Below are 23890 nucleotides of genomic sequence, written 5' to 3' on the forward strand. Positions count from 1 at the left end.
GAAAACTCATTCTACTAAATTTTTCATGCAATCAACATGAGATCAATACTCTCTCTAGTGCATTTCTGTTACCCACCAAAAGATGGAGGCATTGCTCCATATTGCACGAGGACCTGCCGCTGTGCTGTGCAGAGGAAGTCACTTCTGTAGCTTACACATTCTAGACCAGGGGTCCCCAAACTACGGCCCGCGGGCTGCATGTGGCCCCCTGAGGCCATTTATCTGGCCCCTGCCGCATTTCCAGAAGGGGCACCTCTTTCATTGGTGGTCAGTGAGAGGAGCACATTGACCATCTCATTAGCCAAAAGCAGGCCCATAGTTCCCATCGAAATACTGGTCAGTTTGTTGATTTATATTTACTTGTTCTTTATTTTAAATATTGTATTTGTCCCCATTTTATTTTTTTACTTTAAAATAAGATATGTGCAGTGTGCATAGGGATTTGTTCATAGTTTTTTTTATAGTCCGGCCCTCCAACAGTCTAAGGCACAGTGAACTGGCCCCCTGTGTAAAAAGTTTGGGGACCCCTGTTCTAGACCCTGCATTACACCTGGTTTTTCTCACGGGCACCAGTCATGGCCCGAAGTGAGCTTGAAACAAGTGACTAAAGAACACAAAACATAACAACAAACGTCAAAGGATGAAGAAAATCATTATAACGACTCTCTACACACAGACTTTTTTTTAGTTTACAAAGAAAACCACTTTAACGCTGTGGACCAGGGACTGGCACACTGACTCTGTGCAGCCCTGTGGGCCACACAGCCTCTGCTGCTACCTCATAATTGCAGGGTGGGTTCCAATAAAACTTTATTTGTAAACGATGCAGCAGGCTGGACGCATCCCACAGGCTGTGGCTTGCTGAGCCCTGCTCTGCACATAGTGAGGGCACACGCTCTGCTGGTTATAATGAGGAACAGCTCATGCGGTTTCCTCAGAACTCTGTCCACGGGACTCTCGCACAGGCACATAAGTAGGTCGTGACAAGAATGGGGTGCTTTATAGTTTTCCGTCCCGTGAAGGTTAAATAGCAATTAACCTCCACTTCCCTCCTTTCTCTACACAGTGAGGTCAAAGACTGGATGGTCAAGACTGGCGCCAGCCTCTTGCCAACTGGCTGCTGGGACGCCTCCACCACCTCACAGCCTCACTCCCTGCGCCTGCAGTGGAGACCTCAGAAATGGTGCCACCCTGGCAGATACGAGAGGAGACCTGAACCTCAGGACACTAGGACCAGCACCCCCCATCCTAACGGCAGCGGCTCACACTGGGTCAGCTTCCATAAAGCCCCTTGGGATCCTCACAGCTCCGTAACACGGCCACACCTACTTGACAGCCAACAGGAAATGCCAGCACAGGGAGGGTCCAAGGTCAAGCCAGACCCAATGGTGGGCTGGGGCACAAACCCAGGAAGCCAAACAAATCTCTATGTCCTGCTGCCGTTGAACTGCAGTCAGCAGGTGGCCTGCAGAGTCTGGGACTGCCCAGACTTCACGGAGAACATCACGTGTGCTGATCTGGAGCTGAGCAGTGAGAGCCGTATGGCACCTGTGCCTAAGACACTGACTACTGGCCCTTTAAGGAGAAGTCTGACTGACCTCTATTCTCCTAGATAAGGAGTACTTAACTCTTTGAGTAGCATGAACGTTCATGTACGTCCTCGTGCCTCCTGGCCATCCAGAATACCATCGTACAAAAATTTTTAAAAATATGTGAGGCAATGTTAAGAAAGGACAAATGTATGTTGTTCTTGCTTCCATAAGTTGGTTATCAAACATTTTAAGTTAATAAAACTGTAAATGGAACTAATTTCATTTTGGGGGGAAAAAACATTCCTGGGGGTCAGCGAGCATGGAAAAAAACTCACTATTTATTCAAAGGCTTAAACCGAGATAGAAAAATTTAATTTTGCATCATCAAAACAAACCCTGCCCTCTGGCTCTATCTGTACGCTGCCCCAGAACACCACCCAGCACCCAGAACCGCCTGTCCTGCAAAACACTGTCCAGCACCCAGAACCGCCTGTCCCGAGTGGCTCTATCTGTACGCTGCCCCAGAACACCACCCAGCACCCAGAACCGCCTGTCCCGAGTGGCTCTATCTGTACGCTGCCCCAGAACACCACCCAGCACCCAGAACCGCCTGTCCCGAGTGGCTCTATCTGTACGCTGCCCCAGAACACCGTCCAGCACCCAGAACCGCCTGTCCCGAGTGGCTCTATCTGTACGCTGCCCCAGAACACCACCCAGCACCCAGAACCGCCTGTCCCGAGTGGCTCTATCTGTACGCTGCCCCAGAACACCACCCAGCACCCAGAACCGCCTGTCCCGAGTGGCTCTATCTGTACGCTGCCCCCAAACACCACCCAGCACCCAGAACCGCCTGTCCCGAGCCGCCGGGCACGGTTACCTGCCGTTGCTGGGCTGCTGCGGAGAGTGCCGCGAGTGGTCCGACGGCTCCGACCGCTGGTCTGGGGATCGCGGCCGGCTGTGGCGGGAAGGCCTGTCATGTGACGGACCAGAGTGATCTGACGCCAGCGACTGAATTTCTGAAATGTCTGTTAAATAAAAGGGTGCCCTTTACTTTCCCGTGAAGTGAGTACAGTAGAGTGCAAGGCGCTCTGGGTAATGAAGACGAGCTGCAAGTGTAACTTCACACAAGACGTCTGACCCACACAGTGACTGTCAGCCGCTGGCCGACAGCAGGATCTGTCCACAGGAAGACAGGCCCAGGGACACAGGGATGGCGTTGCAGGAATCATGCCAGGTGACACCAGTCAGCAGAGACGGGCAGACACTGCATGTCCTCCCTCACACGTGGACTGACTCTCGGGAACAACACAACCCCCCATCCCCCCGGGAAACGAGCTCACATCCGACCAGAGGGGAGGAGGGGGAGCCAGAAGGTGGTGACCCAAAGGTGCAGACTTCCCACGTGGACACAAGCACGCACCAGGGACGCCATGACAACATGGTGATGACACTGGCAAGCACCAGGGACGTCATGACAACATGGTGATGACACTGGCAAGCACCAGGGACATCATGACAACATGGAGATGACACTGGCGGGCCATAGGGCGCACAGGAACAATTTAAGGGGGGCAGGCCTAACAGCCCTCATCACAAGGAGAAGTCTTTCTCTCCTCTCACTGTATCTCAAGGATGACAGGTGTTAACTGAATGCACTGTGGTCATCTCACAGGATGTGAACATCAAATCATCACTCTGTACACCTTAAATGTACACAGTGATAAGTGTTATTTCTCAATAAACCTGGAAGAAATAAAACTATATATATATACACACATATTCGCAATTCTTAGATTTTGACGGTAGCTGGTTTGTAGATATTTCACTCAAACACGTCAGACCTTCCAGGGCTCTCAGGACACTCCGCACGGAGAACTCACCATCTCTCTCGGAGGCGTTGGCAGAGTGGATGCTGTCCGAGAGGTCAGGGACGTTCAGCAGGGTGGCCCTCTCATCCCTCTGCACCACCATCTTCAGCTTGCCCTTAGACCTCTCTATCAGCGTCTTTGCATCTGTCAGCGACATGTTCTCGGTCACAGTGCCATTTATCTGCAACAGGAGAAGAAACTATGGGTTGAAAGTAAATGACACAAGGACAAGTGTTAACTCTCATCTAATCTGAGCAGGAATATCTGCACTGCAAACCCAGAACAGTCTCTTCACTTCTGTCTGTTATCCAAGTCCTCCTTCCTGAAATAACGAAACCTTTACTGCAGTATGACTGTCAGGACCCTGAGCCAGCAACCCTACTGCTTCCCCCAAAGCCTATCAATTTTTATTACTCATAAGCAAATTAACAAAATAAACATTTCAATATGATCTGGAGCAGTTGTCAAAACTACTCATGTATAAGAAAGGTATCTGTCCACACAGTGGCTCCTCCTAGCAGTGACGTCGATCTGCAGGGATTAACCCTCTCAGGACGACCATGCCTAACACACACATCAGTGCTCACAGGGAAACATGGACAGGGAGACAAACCAGCCCGCCCCAAACATTAGCTTTTAATTGTTTGGAAAATTGCTCCCAGTGCAAGCAGATGCCGTGTGGTCCCATGAAAGCCTGTCCCCTGTCCCCACTCAACACCAAGCAGAGTAAGGTACCTTCAACACAACGTCGCCCTCTTGAATGTTGCCATCTCTTGCTGCCAGACTATCTTGTGAAATTTCCTTTACAAATATATGGCTGGCCAACCGAAGACCGTATTCTGAAATAATACATTTCAATGTCTTTAGTGTAAAGTCCTACACGCTTAGTTTAAAAGCATAAGACTGATGACGACCACAGAGTGCAGTAACAGAACAGAACTCCTCAGTCACCCTGCAGACAGCACTCCCTTCCATCTCCAGAGTCAGCACAGCAGGAGGGTGTGGCTCGACAGGAGACTGACACCCCATGTCCCTGCTCTCCTGAAAGAGGGGAAGCCCCAAAGGGAAGACCGTTTCTGTCTCACCAGCTGATGACAACTAGCTACTCAAAAGCTCTGATGAATGCGAGTCCAACAGTCACGTGGCTGCGGTCCGAAAAGACTGGAGAGGTCACCGCGTCAGTGACCACTGGTGCTGCCGAGCACACACTGCTTTTGTTTCCCAGGCTCCGGAGCAAACCTGTCTCCGTCTGACCCTGCACATCTGGGACACTGGAGGGACACCCCAAGAGCATGGACGAGCACATGCTGCTGATATAAGGGCGGGCAAGCTTTGCAACTAGCCAGGTGAATCTGGGCTGGAGCTAAAAGTGCCACCAGTGCCCAAGAACGGGGCAACAGTAAATGTATCCGTGGGCGAGGGCAGCAGTCAGAGTTGAGGAAATTATCAGCAGAGTCCAGAAAGCTGTCCAGAGGTCTGCAAAGCTGTAGATTTTTAAAAAACTAGAACAATGACTACCAGATGATGTCAATAGGAAAGGACCGCTGCTAGTTCTGCTGGGAGGGAGCAAAGACCTCGAGTCTTACTGCACTAAAGAAAACAAAACCAACATAGGAAATAGAGAACTTTTTTTCCTTTATGTTCATTCACTTCAGTGATTTTAGTGAAAGGGAGAGAGCGAGAGACAGGAACAGAGACAGAAAGGTCAGGCTGTTCCTGTATGTGCCCTGACTGGGGATCGAACCAGCAATCTCTGCACTTCAGGATGATGCTCCAACCAAATGAGCTACCCAGCCAGGGCATAAATATAAGTTAATAAACCTGCTACTCCAACTTCTAAAGGTTACAGGAGTTACAGTTTAACATAAGGCAAATATACAGACAGCACTCACAAGTAGGAACAGAATCAGGGTGAAAAAAAAGAAAATGACTTAAGCCCTGGCCAGGTAGGTCAGCTGGTTAGTGTCATCCCAAAGCGCAGAGGTTGCTGGTTCCAGCCCTGGTCAGGGCGCATACGGGAACAGATTGACGTTCCTGTCTCTTTCTTTCTCTAAAATCAATAAAATATGCATTAAAAAAAAAGAGGAATAAAACCACTTTCTAAGTGTTCCTAACAACTAAGGAAAATACTGCATCTGAACTTGGTGATGGTGTGACACTTCTTGTCAGCACAGTTTGTGCCTAGCTATTCTAATCACAACAAGAATCCAGAAACCGGCTGCGGACAACTGACTTGAGGCCCTCCCCGCTACAGCAGAACGAGTCAAGGAGAGAAAACATAATTTCCGAGGCCTGTCGTACAGGAGAGACGCAAGGCAACGGACACAAGTGAAGGTGACCATAGGCAACCAAAGCAGAGACACGAAGAGCGTGTTTACTTCCCGTCCACATAAAAGAGACACACAGCTGGGGGAGGGTACCTTCGTTTTTCCGAGACTTCACCAGAGTGACCTTGGTGGGCCTGGCAGGCTGACTGGAGGCCACAGACCGCCTGTCCGAACGCGGGGAGAGGCTCCTCTCCCTGCTCGCGCTTCTGTCCCTCGCCCAGCTCTTCTCGCTCTGCCTACTGACCAGACCCCCGCGGCTGCCTCTGGGGTCCTGCACTTCCTCGTCGTAACTGTCTTCCTCGTGCTCAGACACCGGGTCAGGGTCCGGGCGACTCACAGGTATCTGAACCTTCTTCTTCCTTCGAATGGTCTACAGATAAAAAAGATAAGAAAATAAGCTGACTGGTTTTCATATCATAGGAGGCTTCAGTTCCTAAGAGAAAGGAGAATCATTTTTCTGGTGCCACATTAATTAAATCGATTATGAACCAGAGAGCTATAATGCACATAACACACTACACTAAGGAATGCATGTGCACAACGGTTGTTTTCTGCTCTCCTGCTACACAAATTTGCTTGAGAACCAAACCTGAAACAGTGGCCCTAATAAACCCTTCAATTCAGAAAGACCTTCTCGATGTAATAACCACAAACTAATAATTATTGGTGGTTTGAATCAGAACTGGGGCACTACACTCCAATACCAAAAATATGCTGTAATTGCTACCACACCATGATAAATTTGCAAGCCCAATTTGGTTCCTTAAAAATTTCAGAATCGGCCCAGGCCAGGTGTGTCAGAGGATAAAGAGCTATCCAAGTAAGACAGAGGTCGTGGGTTTGATCTCTGGTCAGGGGACCTGCAAGAAGCAATCAATGAGTGCACAGTTAAATGGAACTACTATGTGGAATGAGCTGATGCTCTCTCCCTCTCAAATCAATGGAAAAACTAAAAAACTTCAGAGTCCATCAGCACCAAGGCCCACAGTGTCCTGCAGGACCTCTGTGAGGTACGTGCATTCCACCTGCATACCTTCATCCATCTTTGCATGCTGGAACTAACACGCGTGACACTTCACCACAAACTGCTTTCAGTGCCTGTTGCCTCCGACCTGCAATTTCTGGTCTACGGGAAAATCACTTACTCAGGTTTCCTTCCTCAGAGACTCTGGTAACTGGTCACTCCCGTTGACTCTCCCCTCCACCCTCTACAGGCCGAGGTCGGCAGGCGCTACCTCCCAAGGACACGGCCCTGTGGCCCTGGTCTGTACTTGGCCTCTCACACGGGCACACACCTGACTCCACTGGCTCTGGGGCACCGTCCTCATCTTCACTTCCGACAGTGTCATCACTGACACGCCCCCCCCTGTTCTCAGAGCACCCCTTCCCTCCTGCTTCACCGAGACAGTGTGCGGTGTTGATGTGACCTCCTCCTGGCCCTCAGCCTCCCGCTGCGACAGACCGCAATCGGGCGCCTCCCGCAGACGGCGCACGTCCACACGCAGGTCCTAGAGGTTCCTCTCACCAGCAGCAGTCCTTCCATTCACCGTGCTCTTTTCCATGGACTTGCTAGCACAGGTGCTCCAGAGTCCTTCTCCACGACCTCAGCCACAACCAAGGCCCGTCCCACCCCGTCACCCACGCGGCTCTCCTTTCCTCTGGTCTCAAAGGCCAGCTGAGCCCCTTCCCATGGGAACGAAAGCCCTCAGGGTGGGTTCTTGCTTGTGTCCCCACCTTAGACCTCCAAAACCTTTCTCCCACCACTGCCACCCCCAGGGGCTCACAGCTTTCACTTCCCACTACTCTCCCCAAGTCTGCCCCTGCCCACTCACCTGCCAATCAAGCTTCCCTCCCTCCGTGCAGCTCTTGTCTCCCCCAACCACATCTCTTCCCCTGGCTCCTTCGTCACGGGGCCGCCCCACACGCAGCACTACTGCTTCTCACTCACTACAACCAGGGAGCGGAGAGACTCTTCTGCAAGAGTGCGGAGCGGAGGCCCACGTGTGCAGGACAGTGCCTGACACCTTGTCAGGAGTGGCCTCCACACTCACTGCCCCAGGCCCAAGACAGTGACCCAGCGACATGCTCTGCACAGGGCTCCTGGCTCACCTCCACGTCAACCTCCCGCATTCTTACGAGAAGCAGCACCTTATTAACTATGCATATAACGAAACGTTTGCACTCAGCTAAATGCTTAACTTCCTGAAAAATATCTAGTCTTGCTTTGATGCTCTAATTATGAGTCAGCTGTAATGAACCCCCAAGGAAGACATTTAGCAGATCTGGCAATTATTCTTGAAAGGCAGGAACAGGGAGCTGCTCCTATATGTGCCCTGACCAGGGAATCGAACCAGCAACTCTGCACTCCCAGACAACACTCCAACCAAACGAGCTATTGGGCCAGGGCTTTTTATTTATGTAGTGAATGATTTTTAGAGAAACAGAGAGAGGAAGGGAGAGAGGGAGGATGGGGAAGGGAAGCGTTCATTGGTTGTTCTACTTAGCTGCTTGTTCATTGGTTGCTTCCCACTTGTGCCCTGACCAGGGATCAAACCCATACCAGCAAAGTTTATGCTTGATTTTAACACTGAAAATTTTGAAACAGAAATTCTGGGGAAAATTGCTTACTTCAAAACAGTTTATCTGAATTAAAGACTCAAATATACAATAAAACAATGAAATCAGGCAATTATGAGAAGAAAATACAGGGTATATGCTTTGGTAACTCCATCAAGGTAAAGCTCTGTAAGCATGACACCAAAGACAGAACCAAACAAGTGACAGTGACAGAACAATATAAAACTAAAAAGCATTCCCATCTGAAACAAACTGATACAAGAACAAACCAAAAAACTACCACAAACACCTTATACACGGTCACAAAAGCAAATGGGCAAAAACCCCCAATGCAATCCATGTAACAAAAGGCAAACCACACACACACACCACTCTAGGGTGACGTCACCTACATGAATGCAGAGGACACGTGTAAGAAAGAAACATACGTGGGCAACATACAACTGTCAGATTATCAAACTCACTTGTAATTCACACACTTCACCTGAAAGATCACGCTAGTCTATCAGTCTGGCCAAGGTTAAAATGTGCTGATGACACTCACCTCTCGGTGACCTCTGGTTTTCTGAAGGGCACACTGGCCACCACAGAGCCTCCTACGGGCCTAACTCCACACAGCCATGCTGGGAACACCACGCAGCCCCGATGGGCTGGGGACTATGCAGAGACCTGCGCCACCGCCATGCGGATCGGCCCCTGTGCTCACAGATGGCGTCTCTAGGACAGCGTTTTGCCTGTCCATTTGCTTCACAACGCTTTTCCAGTATGTGCAGAATTTTAGTAAAAATTACACATGCTCACTGTTATAAGCAATATCTATTTCTATCCTCACTTCACCTATTAAACAAAATTAAGCATGTTTATGGTAGTTATATTAGCAAAGAAGTGCTGATATTTTAAGTCAATGGAAAAGAGATCATTTATTAATAAAGCCTAATGCCTAACAGGCTCTCAGTTTATGAAGAAGTGACCATATCAACAACCCCCACGAAAATGTGGCAGCACAGGGCCAGGAGACCTGATTAGGAGCTGGGGGTAGGGGTGAGCATTCAATCGCAAACAGCTAAACCTGCACGTGATAACCCTGAGGTCTGGTGACGGCCGGGGAGGTGGAGAGAGACATCCTGCAATGAAGGCCACATTCTAAGACTCTGGGGTGAGTTCTAGTTGTGAGGACACGAAACACACCCTTTATTCTTCTTATTATTTATTAATTATTGTATTATTTTCCATACAAATGGATGTAAACCTACTTTTGCCACATCTTGTGTATTTCAAACAGACCACATGCCACGAGTCCATCTCAAGTACCTACAGAGAAGGACCAAGTCCTGAAGAGACGAGTAGCCACTCAGCCATCCGTCTTTCTCGAGTGAAAAATCCTGGCACCTGACCTTTGAGAAAATAAACACACCAGAAAAATCCTGGCACCTGACCTTTGAGAAAATAAACACACCAGGGACAGAACACGCAGCCAGGACTACAAGAAGACTTTAGACCCATGGATTCAGGTTTCATTTTTTTCTTTTTTCTTCAGCGAGACAGAGACAGGGATAGAAACAGGAAGGGAGAGAGATGAGAAGCATCAACCTATAGTTGTGGCACTTTAGTTGTTCATTGATTGTTTCTCTTATGTGCCTTGATTGGGGGGCTCCCCGCTGAGCCAGTGACCTCTTGCTCAAGCCAGCGACCTTGGGCTTCAAGCCAATGATCTTGGGCTCAAGCCAGCAACCATGGGATCATATCCATGATCCCACACTCAAGCCAGACCCCACGCTCAAGCTGGTGGCCTCAGGGTTTCGAACTTAGGACTTCAGCATCCCAGGTTGACATTCTATCTATTGCACCACCACCCGTCAGGCAAGATTTCATTTTTTTAAAGAGGAAGAGAGATTCAAACACTAGGAACATATCAACAATAAAGCTGGTACCTTTACTAAGTCAAGGTAAAAGAAACTTACAATTTTTGCATTCTTCCCACTTTTCCTTAGTTGCTGAACAGCAAAGGCATGTTCGACATTATCCATTGAAACTCCATTAACCATCGCAACACGATCATTTTCCCTAAAGAAAAAAGTCATGAAAATAACATGTTAGAAAAAAACATACAGATAAATTGGTGAAGATATTTCCAAGACAAGTACTTCAAAAAGATACCCTAATTATGGAGTAATTAACCTATTTGTCTTCAGATCATTGATAAAATGTCAAACTATTTACTCTCAGATCTTCCACAAGAAGGGTTAGCAAGTAACGAACCACAGATCACCTATTTTTTAAAACCATTAATGTTTTCCCACAGGATGCCCGGGGACCACAGCACATAGGACTGTAGGTGGTACAAATGCTGGGCATAAAAGACACTATGTCACATGTATAGCTGAAATTTGTTAGTCTCCCTTTTAAAAAAATAAAACTCCCTCTTTCCATTTTTCTTTTAATCTTTATGATAAAACTCTTATTTTTGTGCATTACGTTACCTCTTCCCTCTTTTCCCCTTAATAATCTTACTGAACAAAAGGGGCAACACTCAGGGTGAGAGGTTCCTAAAGGTAAAAGTTTACTGCTCATTATCTTTGTTTCTACAGTGACCTCCTGTTTAAGGTAAGGGCGGAGACAGGGAAAAACGTGTGTTAGTATCAAGGGCTCCCAGGCAGCCGCTCAATGAAGAGTGTGCAGTGACCCCAGCTGGTGTCCCTGTGCCGACCCCCAGGAGACCCCACTTACTGCAGCCGCCCTTCTGCCGGCCCGCCCTTCAGCACGTCTGAGATGACGATGGAGGTCTCCCCACTCTGGAAGTGGGGGTTATCTCTCCCACCAGAGATCGCTATTCCAAATCCAAACCCGGGAGCCTGGATAATAATTACAACAACACGTTATTACTAAGAAAAATAACTGCTCATCATGTCATCCTCTGTCAACTAAAAATATTACAATGCAAGAGTTACAATCTCACCACACCTGTGATCCCCACTCACCCCTGTGCTGATCTATCCTGGGACAGGAATGCATGCGCTAATTAATTAAATGGCATAAGAGTAAAATTGTTCTTTAAGAACCAAAATACTTTTAAAATCCCGAACACTGAAACACTGTGTATTTCTGATTATTAGCGCATTCCTGAAGGACTGGCCCTGGCCCATGACCACCACCACAGTCACCGAGTGACAGAGGTCATTTAGCATGGACACTGGTGCCCCATTACACAATCAAACATCAACAGCTGTGACAACCAAATGTTATTTCAATCTCCTTCAACTATGCTAACATCTCTCTAGGACAGTAGTACACTACAATGTTTTATGCACATTATGTAGATAGAATCATATCAAACATTTTATAATACATTTAATTTTAATAATTAAAATAAATTGCATCTAAATGAATTGGAAATCTTTACCACAATGACTAAGGACAGCCCTATACAGAAAAAATTCAAAATATTTCCAAGTAATTAAAAAAGTACCTATTCTCAAAGAAAACACGCACCCCCAAGAGAAAACGGAGCGCTCAGGAGTCCAAGCTTGAGGGTTATTCGACCGCCACCCCATCCTGTCACTCCACTGCCCACAGGCCCAAATTCTTTACTGCCTGGCGTCGTAAAAAGAACCCCAGCTTGCTGCCCCACCATCTTGGCTCCAAACACAAGGTCCAGACCCCGCCTGAGCGTCACGTCGTGTCACACCCCATGCTTCCCTGTCTCCTCTGAGCCTCCGATTTCATTAGCGCCTTATGAACCTCACAAGCTTCAGCTTAGCCTTCCAGACCCAGGTCCAGTTTCATCACACAGAAAACCACCATGGCCCTCCTGCATGCCCCCACGGCAGGCACCCAGTGCTGCTGCAGAAGCTGCCTGGCCCCCACGCTGCCTGGGGAGGGAGTCCCACTCATCTATGACTCCACCAAGGGCACCGGCAGGGCCCAGCACAAAGTGCACGTCAACATTAGAGAACTGAACACAAGTATTTAATTGTTCGATTCAGTTTTAATTCAGTTCCCCTTTATAGAGTTGTCTTTTTTTTTTTTTTAACTAGCACTACTTTGAGCACTAAAAACACACTTTTGGAAAATTTCGCAGCCGTGGTAGCATGGATTTTGAACCTTTCTGAATTCCCAATATGCAATCTGAGCAAGTACACAACAAACCAAAAGTCCATGTACACTTACAACAGAACCAGGTAACCAAAATATCCCAAGTGCAAAATGCAAGCAGGTGAGACAAGTGCCTACGGGACATGTGTGTCCCAGCATCTACATGGGAGGAAACCCACAAGGTGCCTGATACACCTGAGACCTAAGAACCCAAAATACCGGTCCTCACTGGAGAGGAACCCAAACTGTCACTATTACAAAACAAACAAAAAGGCATAAGAAAGTATACAAGACATGAAAAAGTATGTTAAGAATTATAAAAACTCAGAAATGAGTTGACAGAACTCAAGACCTCATGGGAAAGTTTAAAGAACCAGGTTAGCTAGAAACACAAGCCCACGAAGCACACAGCGGCCAACACGACACAACTCTATGGGTAGCAGGAGTCCCTAAAAACAAACCAAAAAAGGGGAAGAAAAAAAATAGTAAAAACTTTCCTGATGTTATTTTTTTTTCATGGAAATTATAAAGTATTCAAAGGACACACATCACTATAATATCTGAGTTATGAGAATATCAATTCATAGGGACTAACATATAACTAAGATATATTCAAATAACACGCCTAGATTTTTAGATAGATTCTTCGGCATCTAGGCAAAAAGAGCTCATAACTTAAAAAAGAAAAGAAAGTTAGATTATCATCACAGTTTGACTGCAACACATTACGCCAGAGATAATACACAGACACTCAGGGAAAACAGTCAAGATTCTGTATCAGTAAAACTGACCTTGGACTATGGAAGGGGACAGATAAACATGCCAGGACAGGGAATGCTGTTCTCATTACCTCTTCCTAAGGAATCTAACAGAGGACAACATTCTGACAATCACAATGACAAAAGACACGTGGAGAGGACAATGCATACTTACAGTGTCAGGTCAGGTAAGGACCGGGTAGAAAGGCTATGTTATGTAACAGCTGTATGAGATGGTGTAGAACCATTTTAAACGGGAAGAGGAACAGGAACAGCGTGTGTAAAAACGTTAATACTGTTTCCAGTAATCAAGATTGATATAGCAGAATTATTACTCCTGCACAGTGACCACAGGCTGTGCTGGGCTTACTGAGAGACTGGGCTGGTTGCCTTCTGAGGAATTTCCAACAGAAAACACAAAACATTCTATTTTTTCTTATATAGCTTTACAATATGAATTTTTAGGTGTGTCAAAAGACAGTTGGGTTTTATATGTTTACATGAGAAAATGTCCAAAATAATGTGAATGATTGTGGTGGGGGTGGTTTAGCACGGTAGAGCATGACCACACATGCAGCGGTAGCGCCCAAATAATGGAAGGAAGAGCACCCGGGACCTTCCCTTCCCCGCATTTCATCTTCACGACCACAGCAGCCACGAGCAGCCACAACTGTGTGTTTAATCTCTGTCTGGTCAGGAAACTCAATTTATGACAAATAAGAGACACGTTACCAAGCATGGAAAGTGGCCAGTCTTTCCAGAGGTAGACTGAACTGTAAAATGTGCCATCAGTTTGTAAAACTATGAAAAAACGTAAATTTTAAAATATTAATTACATGTTGAAAATGATAATATATTTTGGACATACCATCCTAAATAAGACCTACTATAAAATTAATTTTACTTGTATTTTACGTTTTTACTGTGAAGACTAGAAATTACGTATGTGCTCTGCATTATGTTACTACCGGACAATGCTGTTCTGTCAGCTCCTGAAAGTGACTTTGTTCAATAGGGTGGTCATTAAGAAATTAAGTTTTACTGGGATTTTTTAGCTAAGTACCAAGCACTAAGGGGATATAAAATTAAGATTTCCTAGCCCTAAGAAAAGTATGGTGCAGCAGGACACAGGGCAGACAACTAACTACTGAGGTGTCTGTCTGTCCACCCGTCACTGAGGACCACAGGGAGCAGACAGAATCTGCGAGGCCAGGTGCCCTCCTGCACTTGTTCTCTGACACAATCCTTGGGCTGTAGCAATGACTGACACACAGGGGAGCGCCCACCACTCCTCGGCCTTGAAGAATGACTAGGATCTCTAGTCCCTAACACTCTGAGGTGAAGACAGCACCCTCTGGGAATGGAAACAGAAGACGGACGCAGCAGAGAGGTCTACCACTCACTAGTCTTGACAGTTAACAGCAGGAAGAGTGGAGTTTTAATCCACAGAACTTTTACTCTTCGCATAGATGAAGTTACCTCCGCCTTACATGTCACTGACCGTTGGATGTCCCAGAATGAGGATGGACTGCCCTTACCTGGCAGCACACAGTGTCTGTGCTCCAGGTCCCTGCCAAAAGAACAGTCTGAAATCACCCTCCCACCACCACCACCACCACTGGCACCAGAGCCCACGCGGTCACTCAGGGAGCACAACTGCCTCGTCCCTCTGCCAAAGTTTCTCAGAAATGGGGTGCTAGACGCCAGGGCCCTTCACTTCCAATTAGCACATTTTTTACAATGCGTGTTAATATAAAGCCATAGTAATCAAGACAAGATATCAACAGAAAGGCAGATACACAGATCAAGAAAAGAACCAGGGAAAGACCGCATATTACGGTCACTAGTTTTTGACAAAGGCAGAAAGAACTCTCAAAACTCAGTAACAACACCTGTGCACCAAGGGACACAAACAGCAGAATGAGAAGACAGTCCACGGAACAGGAAGCTCATCTAGCTGGTGAGGGGTTAACATCCAGAATACATCAAGAATTCCGATAGCTCAACACTTAAGAAATAAACCAATGATAAAATTGACAAAGGACTTGAACAGATGGCAAATTTTAAATGTACTTACCACAATTATAAGAAAACACTCAATAGTAAGAAAACAAGCCAATGGAAAGTGATCCCACGCTCAAGCCGGATGAGCCGGCAACCTTGGGGTTTAGAACCTGGGACCTCAGCATCACAGGCTGATGCTCTATCCACTGCACCACCATGCGTCAGGCTTAATGATTTCTTTAATCATTTAGGGAGGCATTAAAAAAATCCACTACACCTTATCTGAAATTACTGTTTTTTGTTTTTTGTATTTTTTGTATTTTTCTGAAGCTGGAAACGGGAGGCAGTCAGACTCCCTCATGTGCTCAACCGGGATCCACCCGGCACGCCCACCAGGGGGCGATGCTCTGCCCATCCGGGGCATCGCTCTGTTGCGACCAGAGCCACTCTAGCGCCTGGGGCAGAGGCCAAGAAGCCATCCCCAGCGTCTGGGCCGTCTTTTGCTCCAATGGAGCCTCAGCTGTGGGAGGGGAAGAGAGAGACAGAGAGGAAGGAGAGGGGGAGGGGTGGAAAAGCAGATGGGCGCCTCTCCTGTGTGCCCTGGCCGGGAATCGAACCCGGGACTTCCGCACGCCAGGCCGACGCTCTACCACTGAGCCAACTGGCCAGGGCCGAAATTACTGTTGTTTTTTTTTTTTCGTTTTTTTTTTGAAGCTGGAAACGGGGAGAGACAGTCAGACAGACTCCTGCATGCGCCCGACCAGGATCCACCCGGCACGCCCACCAGGGGCAACGCTCTGCCCACCAGGGGGCGATGCTCTGCCCCTCCGGGGCATCGCTATGCTGCGACCAGAGCCACTCTAGCGCCTGGGGCAGAGGCCAAGGAGCCATCCCCAGCGCCCGGGCCATCTTTGCTCCAATGGAGCCTTGGCTGCGGGAGGGGAAGAGAGAGACAGAGAGGAAGGAGGGGGTGGGGGTAGAGAAGCAAATGGGTGCTTCTCCTATGTGCCCTGACCGGGAATCGAACCCGGGTCCCCCACACGCCAGGCCGACGCTCTACCGCTGAGCCAACTGGCCAGGGCCGAAATTACTGTTTTTTAATAATGAATTTACCCATTATCTCCTGTGTGCAGATGCAAACATTCACAGATAACAGGGCAGCGTTCAGGAGCACGCTTTCCCCTTTCCATTGTCCTGGGAATGGACACAGCTGGCAGAAACAGTGAGGGTGAACGGTGAACTGCTCTTACTCTCCTTCTAGTCACTCTCTAACGGGGTGACAGAGCCAGCTCTCTTCACGGGGAGAGCAGGGGAGTCATGGAGGGACTTATTTTATGTCAAGCACACACAGGTGCCACCAGCCCAGTGTAAACCTGTGGAACAGGCTGAGAGAGGGCCTGGGCCCTGTGCCCATTTCCAAAGGGAAGAGGCAGACCTACATTCAAGCTCAGGGCAGACAACTGCCCCTCCCCCAGTCACGGCTGCTGGCTCTGTGTCTCTGAACTGCATTAAGTGACAGCTCAGGGGGAGCGTGTGTCAAATCAACAAGTATCCTCGAGGATTTATGACCCACACAACCTGGTTCACTTTAAACCTCAATCCTACAATACATGTACAGGTATTGATCGACTTTACGACCGCAATCGCTAGCCACGACTGCTCCACGTCTGGTAGCGCAAGCGTTGCCCAGCTGGGCGTACGACAGTGCTGGCCAATAAAATGTTTTGTACACGTTTATATATTTTGATATGTTCTGCAATTGGGAAAATGTTTCCTATGGTATTTTTTACACCTGTATTTTGTATTTTTGTATGCACCTGTATTTTGTAATTTTGTATGTTTTGCAAATATTAAACCAGTTGTACTGGTAATGCAGTGTTTTACTTAAAACTGATGAATGTAAAAATAAGAAACAAAATGGTGTAGAGATGATACAAATGGCATAAAATGAACAAAGAAAATTATGATATATAACAATAAAAGAAAATTATAAAATATGACTTAAACATTTTTATAACTTCATTTCACAGTACTATACATATAGCCTACTCAACTTACGACCAAATCGTGTTACAACCGGTCTGTCTGAACCAATCCTGGTCGTAAGTTGAGCACTAGCTGTAGATATACTCAGAAAAGCTGAAGCAGTTTACCATTTATGCAGTGTACAGTGTCTTTTATCAAAAACAGTAAATATACAAATAACCACCAAAAGGATATTTGAAAAAGTAATGTTCACTTTTGACCTTAATAAAGAGTTTATTGCAATTCTAATTTTAAACAAAGGAATATAGAAAAGATTTTCCCCTTTCCTCGGCTTCCTGACATCTGGCTTTCCTCTATTGTTTCTCCAAAGCTGCCAATATCCTGAGTTATACAAGATTATTTACTGCAGCAGAAACTCACCCTGTGAAGCGTCACTGTGTGCTGTTCCCATATAGCCGTTTCCTCCATTGTGGTGCTCTGATAACGAGAAGAAAAACAAGTTATTTATCTTTCCAGAAAACATCGTGAATCAAGTGAGCAAGAACATCTAGCAAACAATTTAGCACATGAAAATTCATACTGTTAACATGGGATACTCTGAAAAGAGCTTACTAATTATGGAAGGTTTTCATTTGCTTTTATTGTAAGAAACGGGAAACAACACGCAGGAACTTCCTTTGTTTTTAACTTAATCTGGACAGGTGCCATCCTGTGGGCACTGCTTGCCCGCTGAAATGAGCACTCAACTAATTCTGCAACTTCACACTCCGTGTGAGACAGAAACAAGTACAAGTTGGAATGGTATTATTTTAAAATATGCATTGACATATAAAACATTCTAAAGTGTTCCTTACGCTGTGCACAGAGAAGCAAAAGTCCAATCCCCCTGAACTCAGAATTATAAATATCCACATTACAGGAAGAGAGATAGGACATTGATAGGTTTGGCCAATGGCTGCTTCAATGTCACAGTTAAACACCCCTGCCCCGCCTACGTAAGGTTTGACTACACAACTGTCTTCTCAAGACTTTTTCTGAAAGAAAGGCTTTTCTAAGGGAAAAAAGAGGCCTGCACACATGCCTACACACGCAACAACAAAAAAACCCCAGAAAAACTCCCCAAGAATCACCATGAAGTCAGAGCGACGCAAGCTCCAATGAAGGTAATGCTCAGAGCACTGTGGAGTTCAGGGTCACTGCCTGTGAAGACACTCTTTACTAGAGAGGAGATCAGTTACTACCCAAGGGGCGGGCACTAAAAATTCAAAGTAAATTTCTTATAAATTGGGTTCATTGGTCTTGGAGACTTGCAGTCAGTCTTTTTCTTTGACCACTTTATGGAACTGAGGTCCCTAAACAAAATCCATCCACGAATCATTGTTTATGCCTCTGCAGAGCCAACAATGGATGGTGGAAGGGAGCGCGCTGAGCACACCCCTCAGCACCTCCTGGCACCCCGTGTGCTGACTGCCCACCTCACAAGTGCCACTTGCTCTTTGTGGCACCGCTGTCAGCAGCATCACGGGAATATGGCCATCAAGTGGCAGGGGCCCATTTCTTCTTTCCCAGAGCAACTTTAATTAAAGATTAATGCCACTTCGGAAAATGAATCCCTATGAAGAAAGCCTGCTTCCCTAAACTCAGAGGACCAGATAAACTTTCCTGCCAGACAACGGGAGGGAGAAAGGCTCCCTCTGTCCACTCCTAGAGATAAGGGTGGCCAGCCTCACCCGCGCTTTGTTTCAACTTTCCAATCAACGCAGCAAAGCCTCCCTTTAATGAGAACTCCGTGGGAAACAAAGCTGTTTTGTTATTTTTTTTCAACAAACACTGACAACCAGGACTTAACATACTGAAGGAAAATCCCTCATCAGTGTGAGGCAAGGATGGCATGAGTAGGTGTGCCAAACACGAGGCGCTGACCTGCAGTCCCTGCCCGCACACTCCAGCTCACCACCTGCTCCACGGCCAGGCCTCTCTAGTCCCTTTCCCATCACTGCACTGCGAGGGGCCTGCAACTGGCAACACCCTGACAGCGTCTCCTCCAGTCCACAAACGTTCATCATTCTCCATGTGGTTTTACTGACCACATAGCTGTCCACTTTGTAAGAGAACACTGATGGAGAAATTCATTTAATGTAATTTTGTGAAACAGCTTATACACCGTTAGCCTCGCTTTGTTTAAACATGAGTAGAAAGAGAAAGGCTGACGGACAAAACATGACTTCTGGTCACCTTCAAAGCCACATTCTTCATGTGGCAATTTCTGGCTTTCTTTTCTCCAGTCCCAACCAGAGCAGAGTGCCCAAGTATATTAAGCCATATTCACCAAATCCCATTTGAAACTTCAAATACCTGTTTTTAACTTAGCTTTTAGGAAAACCAAACAATATTTAAGATTATTGTTTTATTGTTAATCATAAAAAGTATTTTTAGTTTACTGTTACTAAGGGATTTTATATATTAAGCTCTTAATGTACCAGCTTCAAGAGGCATACAATAAGATAAATTTGAATTATTTTGTTTATATAAGAGGAAAAATAAAAATACTAAAACAATTCTCCTCTGCATTCCAATCAAAATAGGTTTCTTCTTTGGAGAAATTAGAAAAGACATCTCAACTAACTCAATGCTTCCCCAAAAAAGTGTAATCTAATACCTCTCCTCTCTGTTAAGGCCAAACACAGCCTCATGAGCTGGACACACTGGACAGGAGGCCTCTGTACAAGGAGTCAGCAGAAAATGAAACATCAGAACAGGTAGGTAGTTGGGCCCCTGATCGGCACACTAAATCAATTTAACCCAGAATATAAGTGAGTGACCATGTCTGCCAATCTTACCACTTAAAAAGACACAGAAAAAACGTGCTCCCATTTTAGACCCTGAGCTCTGTTACCCTCTTCACTCTTCAGCCTCCGGCTCCTTCGGTGGCAAAAGCAGCACAGCTCTGCCCGGCCGTCTGCACTCGGCCGACTCTGGAGAGGGCTGGGCGGACACACGCACTTGTGACAAGCACACACAGGAAGAAACCCCTGGCTGTCAGCATTCAACTTGGCTGTACTCTGAAAGAGTCCTAATAAAGTGCTGAGGGTGGAGAGGAAGGAGGTTCTTACAGTGACCCTCTCAGATACTAGAGACAACCTGACAGCACACACGTGCCCTGGCGACTGAGCAGCTTTCGTGAGAACTGCGTGAAGGGAAGAGGAGAACGTCTTCCTGTGAAGACAAGGAAACCAGGCCCTGGGTGCAGAGATGGACGTGGGGACATGGACTTTTTCACTGGAGTCTCTGCAGAGCCTCACCAAAGTCACTTGCTACCTAGTCAAATCAATGATTTCTAAAGCTCAACACCCTACAGTAAACCTGTCATTTTCTTTTTACAAAGAGCAAAACATGTAACTGTGACTCCGGTGAAGACTTGCTGGTGGTCTCCAGTATCACCCGGAAGCAGTTAGGTCTGGGGACCAAGGAGAGGGTCACTCCTCCGGCATGACTCAGCGCCACCGCCCACTCCTTAGACAGGGGTCCCCAAACTTTTTATACAGGGGGCCAGTTCACTGTCCTTCAGACCATTGGAGGGCTGCCACATATAGTGCTCCTCTCATTGACCACCAATGAAAGAGGTGCCCCTTCCAGAAGTGCAGGGGAGGGGGCGGATAAATGGCCTCAGGGGGGCCACATGCGTAGTTTGGGGACGCCTGCCTCAGTAACTTCTGAAATGCTGTTACACAGAAATGAGCTAGACCAGGAAGAGCAAAGTGAGAGCCCAAACCCACCACTAACCAGACAAGTGACCTACAAAGTTAGGGAATGGGATGAAATCTCCTCAAGTAAAAAGTTATTCTGGCTTCAAAATGCTGTTAGACTGTAACTCCGTTCCAAACAGGCTGCAGGTTCAGACACTGCCGTTCATGGCTCCCAGGCTCCAAGTTCGCCGTACATGTTTAAGTCAGCATCACCTGACGAGAATCACAATTTCTGCAGAAGCAGAAAGCTGCATTTCAGAATCCACCAAGAGTCTCTTTGGTCTCTTTGTGCTAAGCTCCAGCTGGCCAAGACACTACTCAGATCATCAACTCGGAAGGGCTTCTTGCCAAAACTTCAGATCCCAGCCCCAGGCAGCCTCACTGTCCTCAGGGCTGTGACAAATCGAGTGGAGAGAAGGCTGGAGAACACCGGAAATGAAGACACAGGAAGAAGCTACAACTGGAGAAGACCAAACACAAAGCAGAATAAATAGAGCAAGTGGTTTCCAAATAAAGGAAAATCTTAACTCTTAGTATCTAAATACATGGACAGTTAAATTTTACCATCTTGATAGCAGTAACAACAATAATAAAAGACTCATTCATTCATTCACAAACATTAATCAGATATGCTAAGTGTTACAGAGGCAAACAGGTCCCAGTGCCACCTGGGGCTCAAGGGCGAGGCTGGTCCCGGTGCACAGCCCACAGCTGTGCACAGGAGGTGCTGCCACGGAAGATGGAGAGGGCTGCCCGTGATGAAGAGCGGAGACTCAGAAAGCCACGCTGAAGCACGCGCTTAGAGGATGACCAGGCAACAGCAGGGAGAGCTGTTCTGGGGAGGTCACTGTTGCTGCCCCAGACGCTGGCTCTGACGTGGAGAGGCACAGGGTGAAGTGGAGCAGGATGAGCACCTTCACAACAGCCTCCTACGCTGCAGGCCAGAAATGCAGCGGGGAAACATGCGGGCACTGTAGGCGTGGTGGGTGCACACTCAGGCCACTGGGTGGAAGCTGCCCCAGGGAGGGCGGAGACCAGATGAGACGGGGAGGTGTCAGAGATGGCTGTTAGGGTTCTGACTTAGGCAACTGAGGGAAAAGGCAGGAAGACTACAAATTCCGCTTAAAAATCTTAATTTAAGGCCCCTGTGGAACAAGCAGCACAGAGACATGTACAGCAGGCAGCTGGGCACGCAGGTTTCAAGATCAAGCCTGAGATCTGGAGTAGATAAGGACCCAGAAGTAATCAACATGGTTGTATTAGACCCAAGAGAAAAGGTCCAATTACCAAAGGACCAAGATGACCTGTGGACTACAAATATTTTAGAGGAAAACAAACACAAACTTGAGAACTAGCAGCGAGGGACGACACGGAGAGCGATGGGGCTACTACAGACCCATGTACTGTCCGGAGAACACACAACACAAGATAAAAATGATAGTATACAATAAAATTTTCATATACACCAGGTCCTCAAATACCATCGTTTGGTTCAGTCATTTTGTTGTAACACTGCTGAGAAGAGCCTGTGTGTCGTGTCTGCCCTCTCCCGGAGGATTCTGGGTCCCTCCACATCCCACTGCGGTGCACCCGAGGTGAACCAGCATGTCTGAGCTGTCCGGTCTGAGCGTGGATACTTCAAGGGGCTCTGCAATGAAGGGTGTCCTGTGTTCAGGGTGCTCCCGCCTGGCACCTGTAGCTGCAGGGACAAGGCTCTGGCCACTGTGACCCTGAACTAGAATGAGCACGTTGGAAAACACTTATTTTTATTCATCTTTCTTAAATTAAACGTATGTATAGCTCACATTTACTTCAATGTACTAGAGAAGGGTCTGGGTTTTTATTTAGGAGTTTGGGAATTTTTTTTTAAATCAGAAATATGCTATAGGAACTTAACTCTTGTTTATATCAATAAACCCATAGTAAAACTTGTTTCTTTACATATCTTTTCACTTAAACTCAGTTTCCAACAATCTAATGACTATGTTTAGGACTAACTGTATTTTAAAAATTGTTGAACCCTTAAATACCATTAAATACATATCTAAAATAGTTTATTCAGTCCTACCTCTTAAATAATATATATATCCTTCACATATCCAAAAAAAAAAAAAAAAAAAAAAAAAAAGCCCTTATAATAAAGGGGTTGGGAGGATCCACAATGGAATACAAACAGTAACAAAGGAACCTAACTGTATTACACATGAGTAGCTGACCACCACACTGCAGAAGGCAGGGAAGGAAGGACCCTAAGTAGCTGAAAAAAAATACCTTGCCTAAATGATTTAAAGCAAGAAACAAAAATTGTAGAGCAACTTTGTAAACAGAGTAAGTTATTCTCTTGAGGGTATGAGTAAAACTTTAAAACTATGTTATTTATTGATTTTTTTAAAACAGCCATTTAAATGTGGTTAATACATGTCTTTTTTTTTTTTAAGATTTTTATTGATTTTACAGAGTAGCAGGGTGGGAGGGGGTATCAACTCATAGTTGCTTCACTTTAGTTGTTTGTTGAATGCTTGTCATATGTGCCTTGACAGGGCAAGCCCAGGGTTTTGAACCGGCAACCTCTGTGTTCCAGGTTGACGCTTTATCCACAGTACCACCACAGGCCAAGCAAAACCACGTTATTTAGTTTATGTATATTAGAAGTAAACAAATAAACACGCATTGCAGATAATGAGACCTGGGTTTCTACATTGTAGAAAAAAGTTATAGATAAGAGAAGAAGGGTTGAAATGAAGTCTGTGATGTGAGACTGGACTCTGGCTATCAGTACAAGCCCAGATTCTAAATATAGTCTATGTATATCTATTGTACATATACTATATGTACACGTAGATATACACGTGTCTGTGTCCTAGCTCTGTCTGCTGGGAGAGCCTAGAGCAAAAACAACCCCAAAGCAGTGAGCACAGCTAGCATGGAGGTGTCAATTTATAAATTCTGTTCTCTAATCAAAACAAACCAGGATTGCTTGGAGAAGCAGTTGGTTTCAGG

General features: G+C 46.5%; 1 protein-coding gene across 5 annotated transcripts in view; it reads right to left on the reverse strand.

Moving 5' to 3' along the window:
- TJP1 (tight junction protein 1) overlaps positions 1–23890 on the reverse strand; it is a 159061-nt gene that overhangs the window by 30385 nt on the left and 104786 nt on the right. For 4 of the 5 annotated variants that reach the window (XM_066355576.1, XM_066355575.1, XM_066355574.1 and 1 more), the window contains 7 exons: positions 17565–17621; positions 11032–11156; positions 10266–10368; positions 5821–6097; positions 4136–4239; positions 3413–3581; positions 2410–2557 (listed from right to left, as the gene is read on the reverse strand). In XM_066355576.1, coding sequence (XP_066211673.1) covers positions 2410–2557; positions 3413–3581; positions 4136–4239; positions 5821–6097; positions 10266–10368; positions 11032–11156; positions 17565–17621 — 983 coding nt within the window. Of the gene's footprint in view, positions 1–2409; positions 2558–3412; positions 3582–4135; positions 4240–5820; positions 6098–10265; positions 10369–11031; positions 11157–17564; positions 17622–20943; positions 20965–23890 lie in introns of those variants that run through there. The other variant, XM_066355578.1, reaches the window with a different exon arrangement.

This window comes from Saccopteryx leptura, chromosome 13 (genome assembly GCF_036850995.1).
Source record: "Saccopteryx leptura isolate mSacLep1 chromosome 13, mSacLep1_pri_phased_curated, whole genome shotgun sequence".
Lineage (NCBI taxonomy): Eukaryota > Metazoa > Chordata > Mammalia > Chiroptera > Emballonuridae > Saccopteryx > Saccopteryx leptura.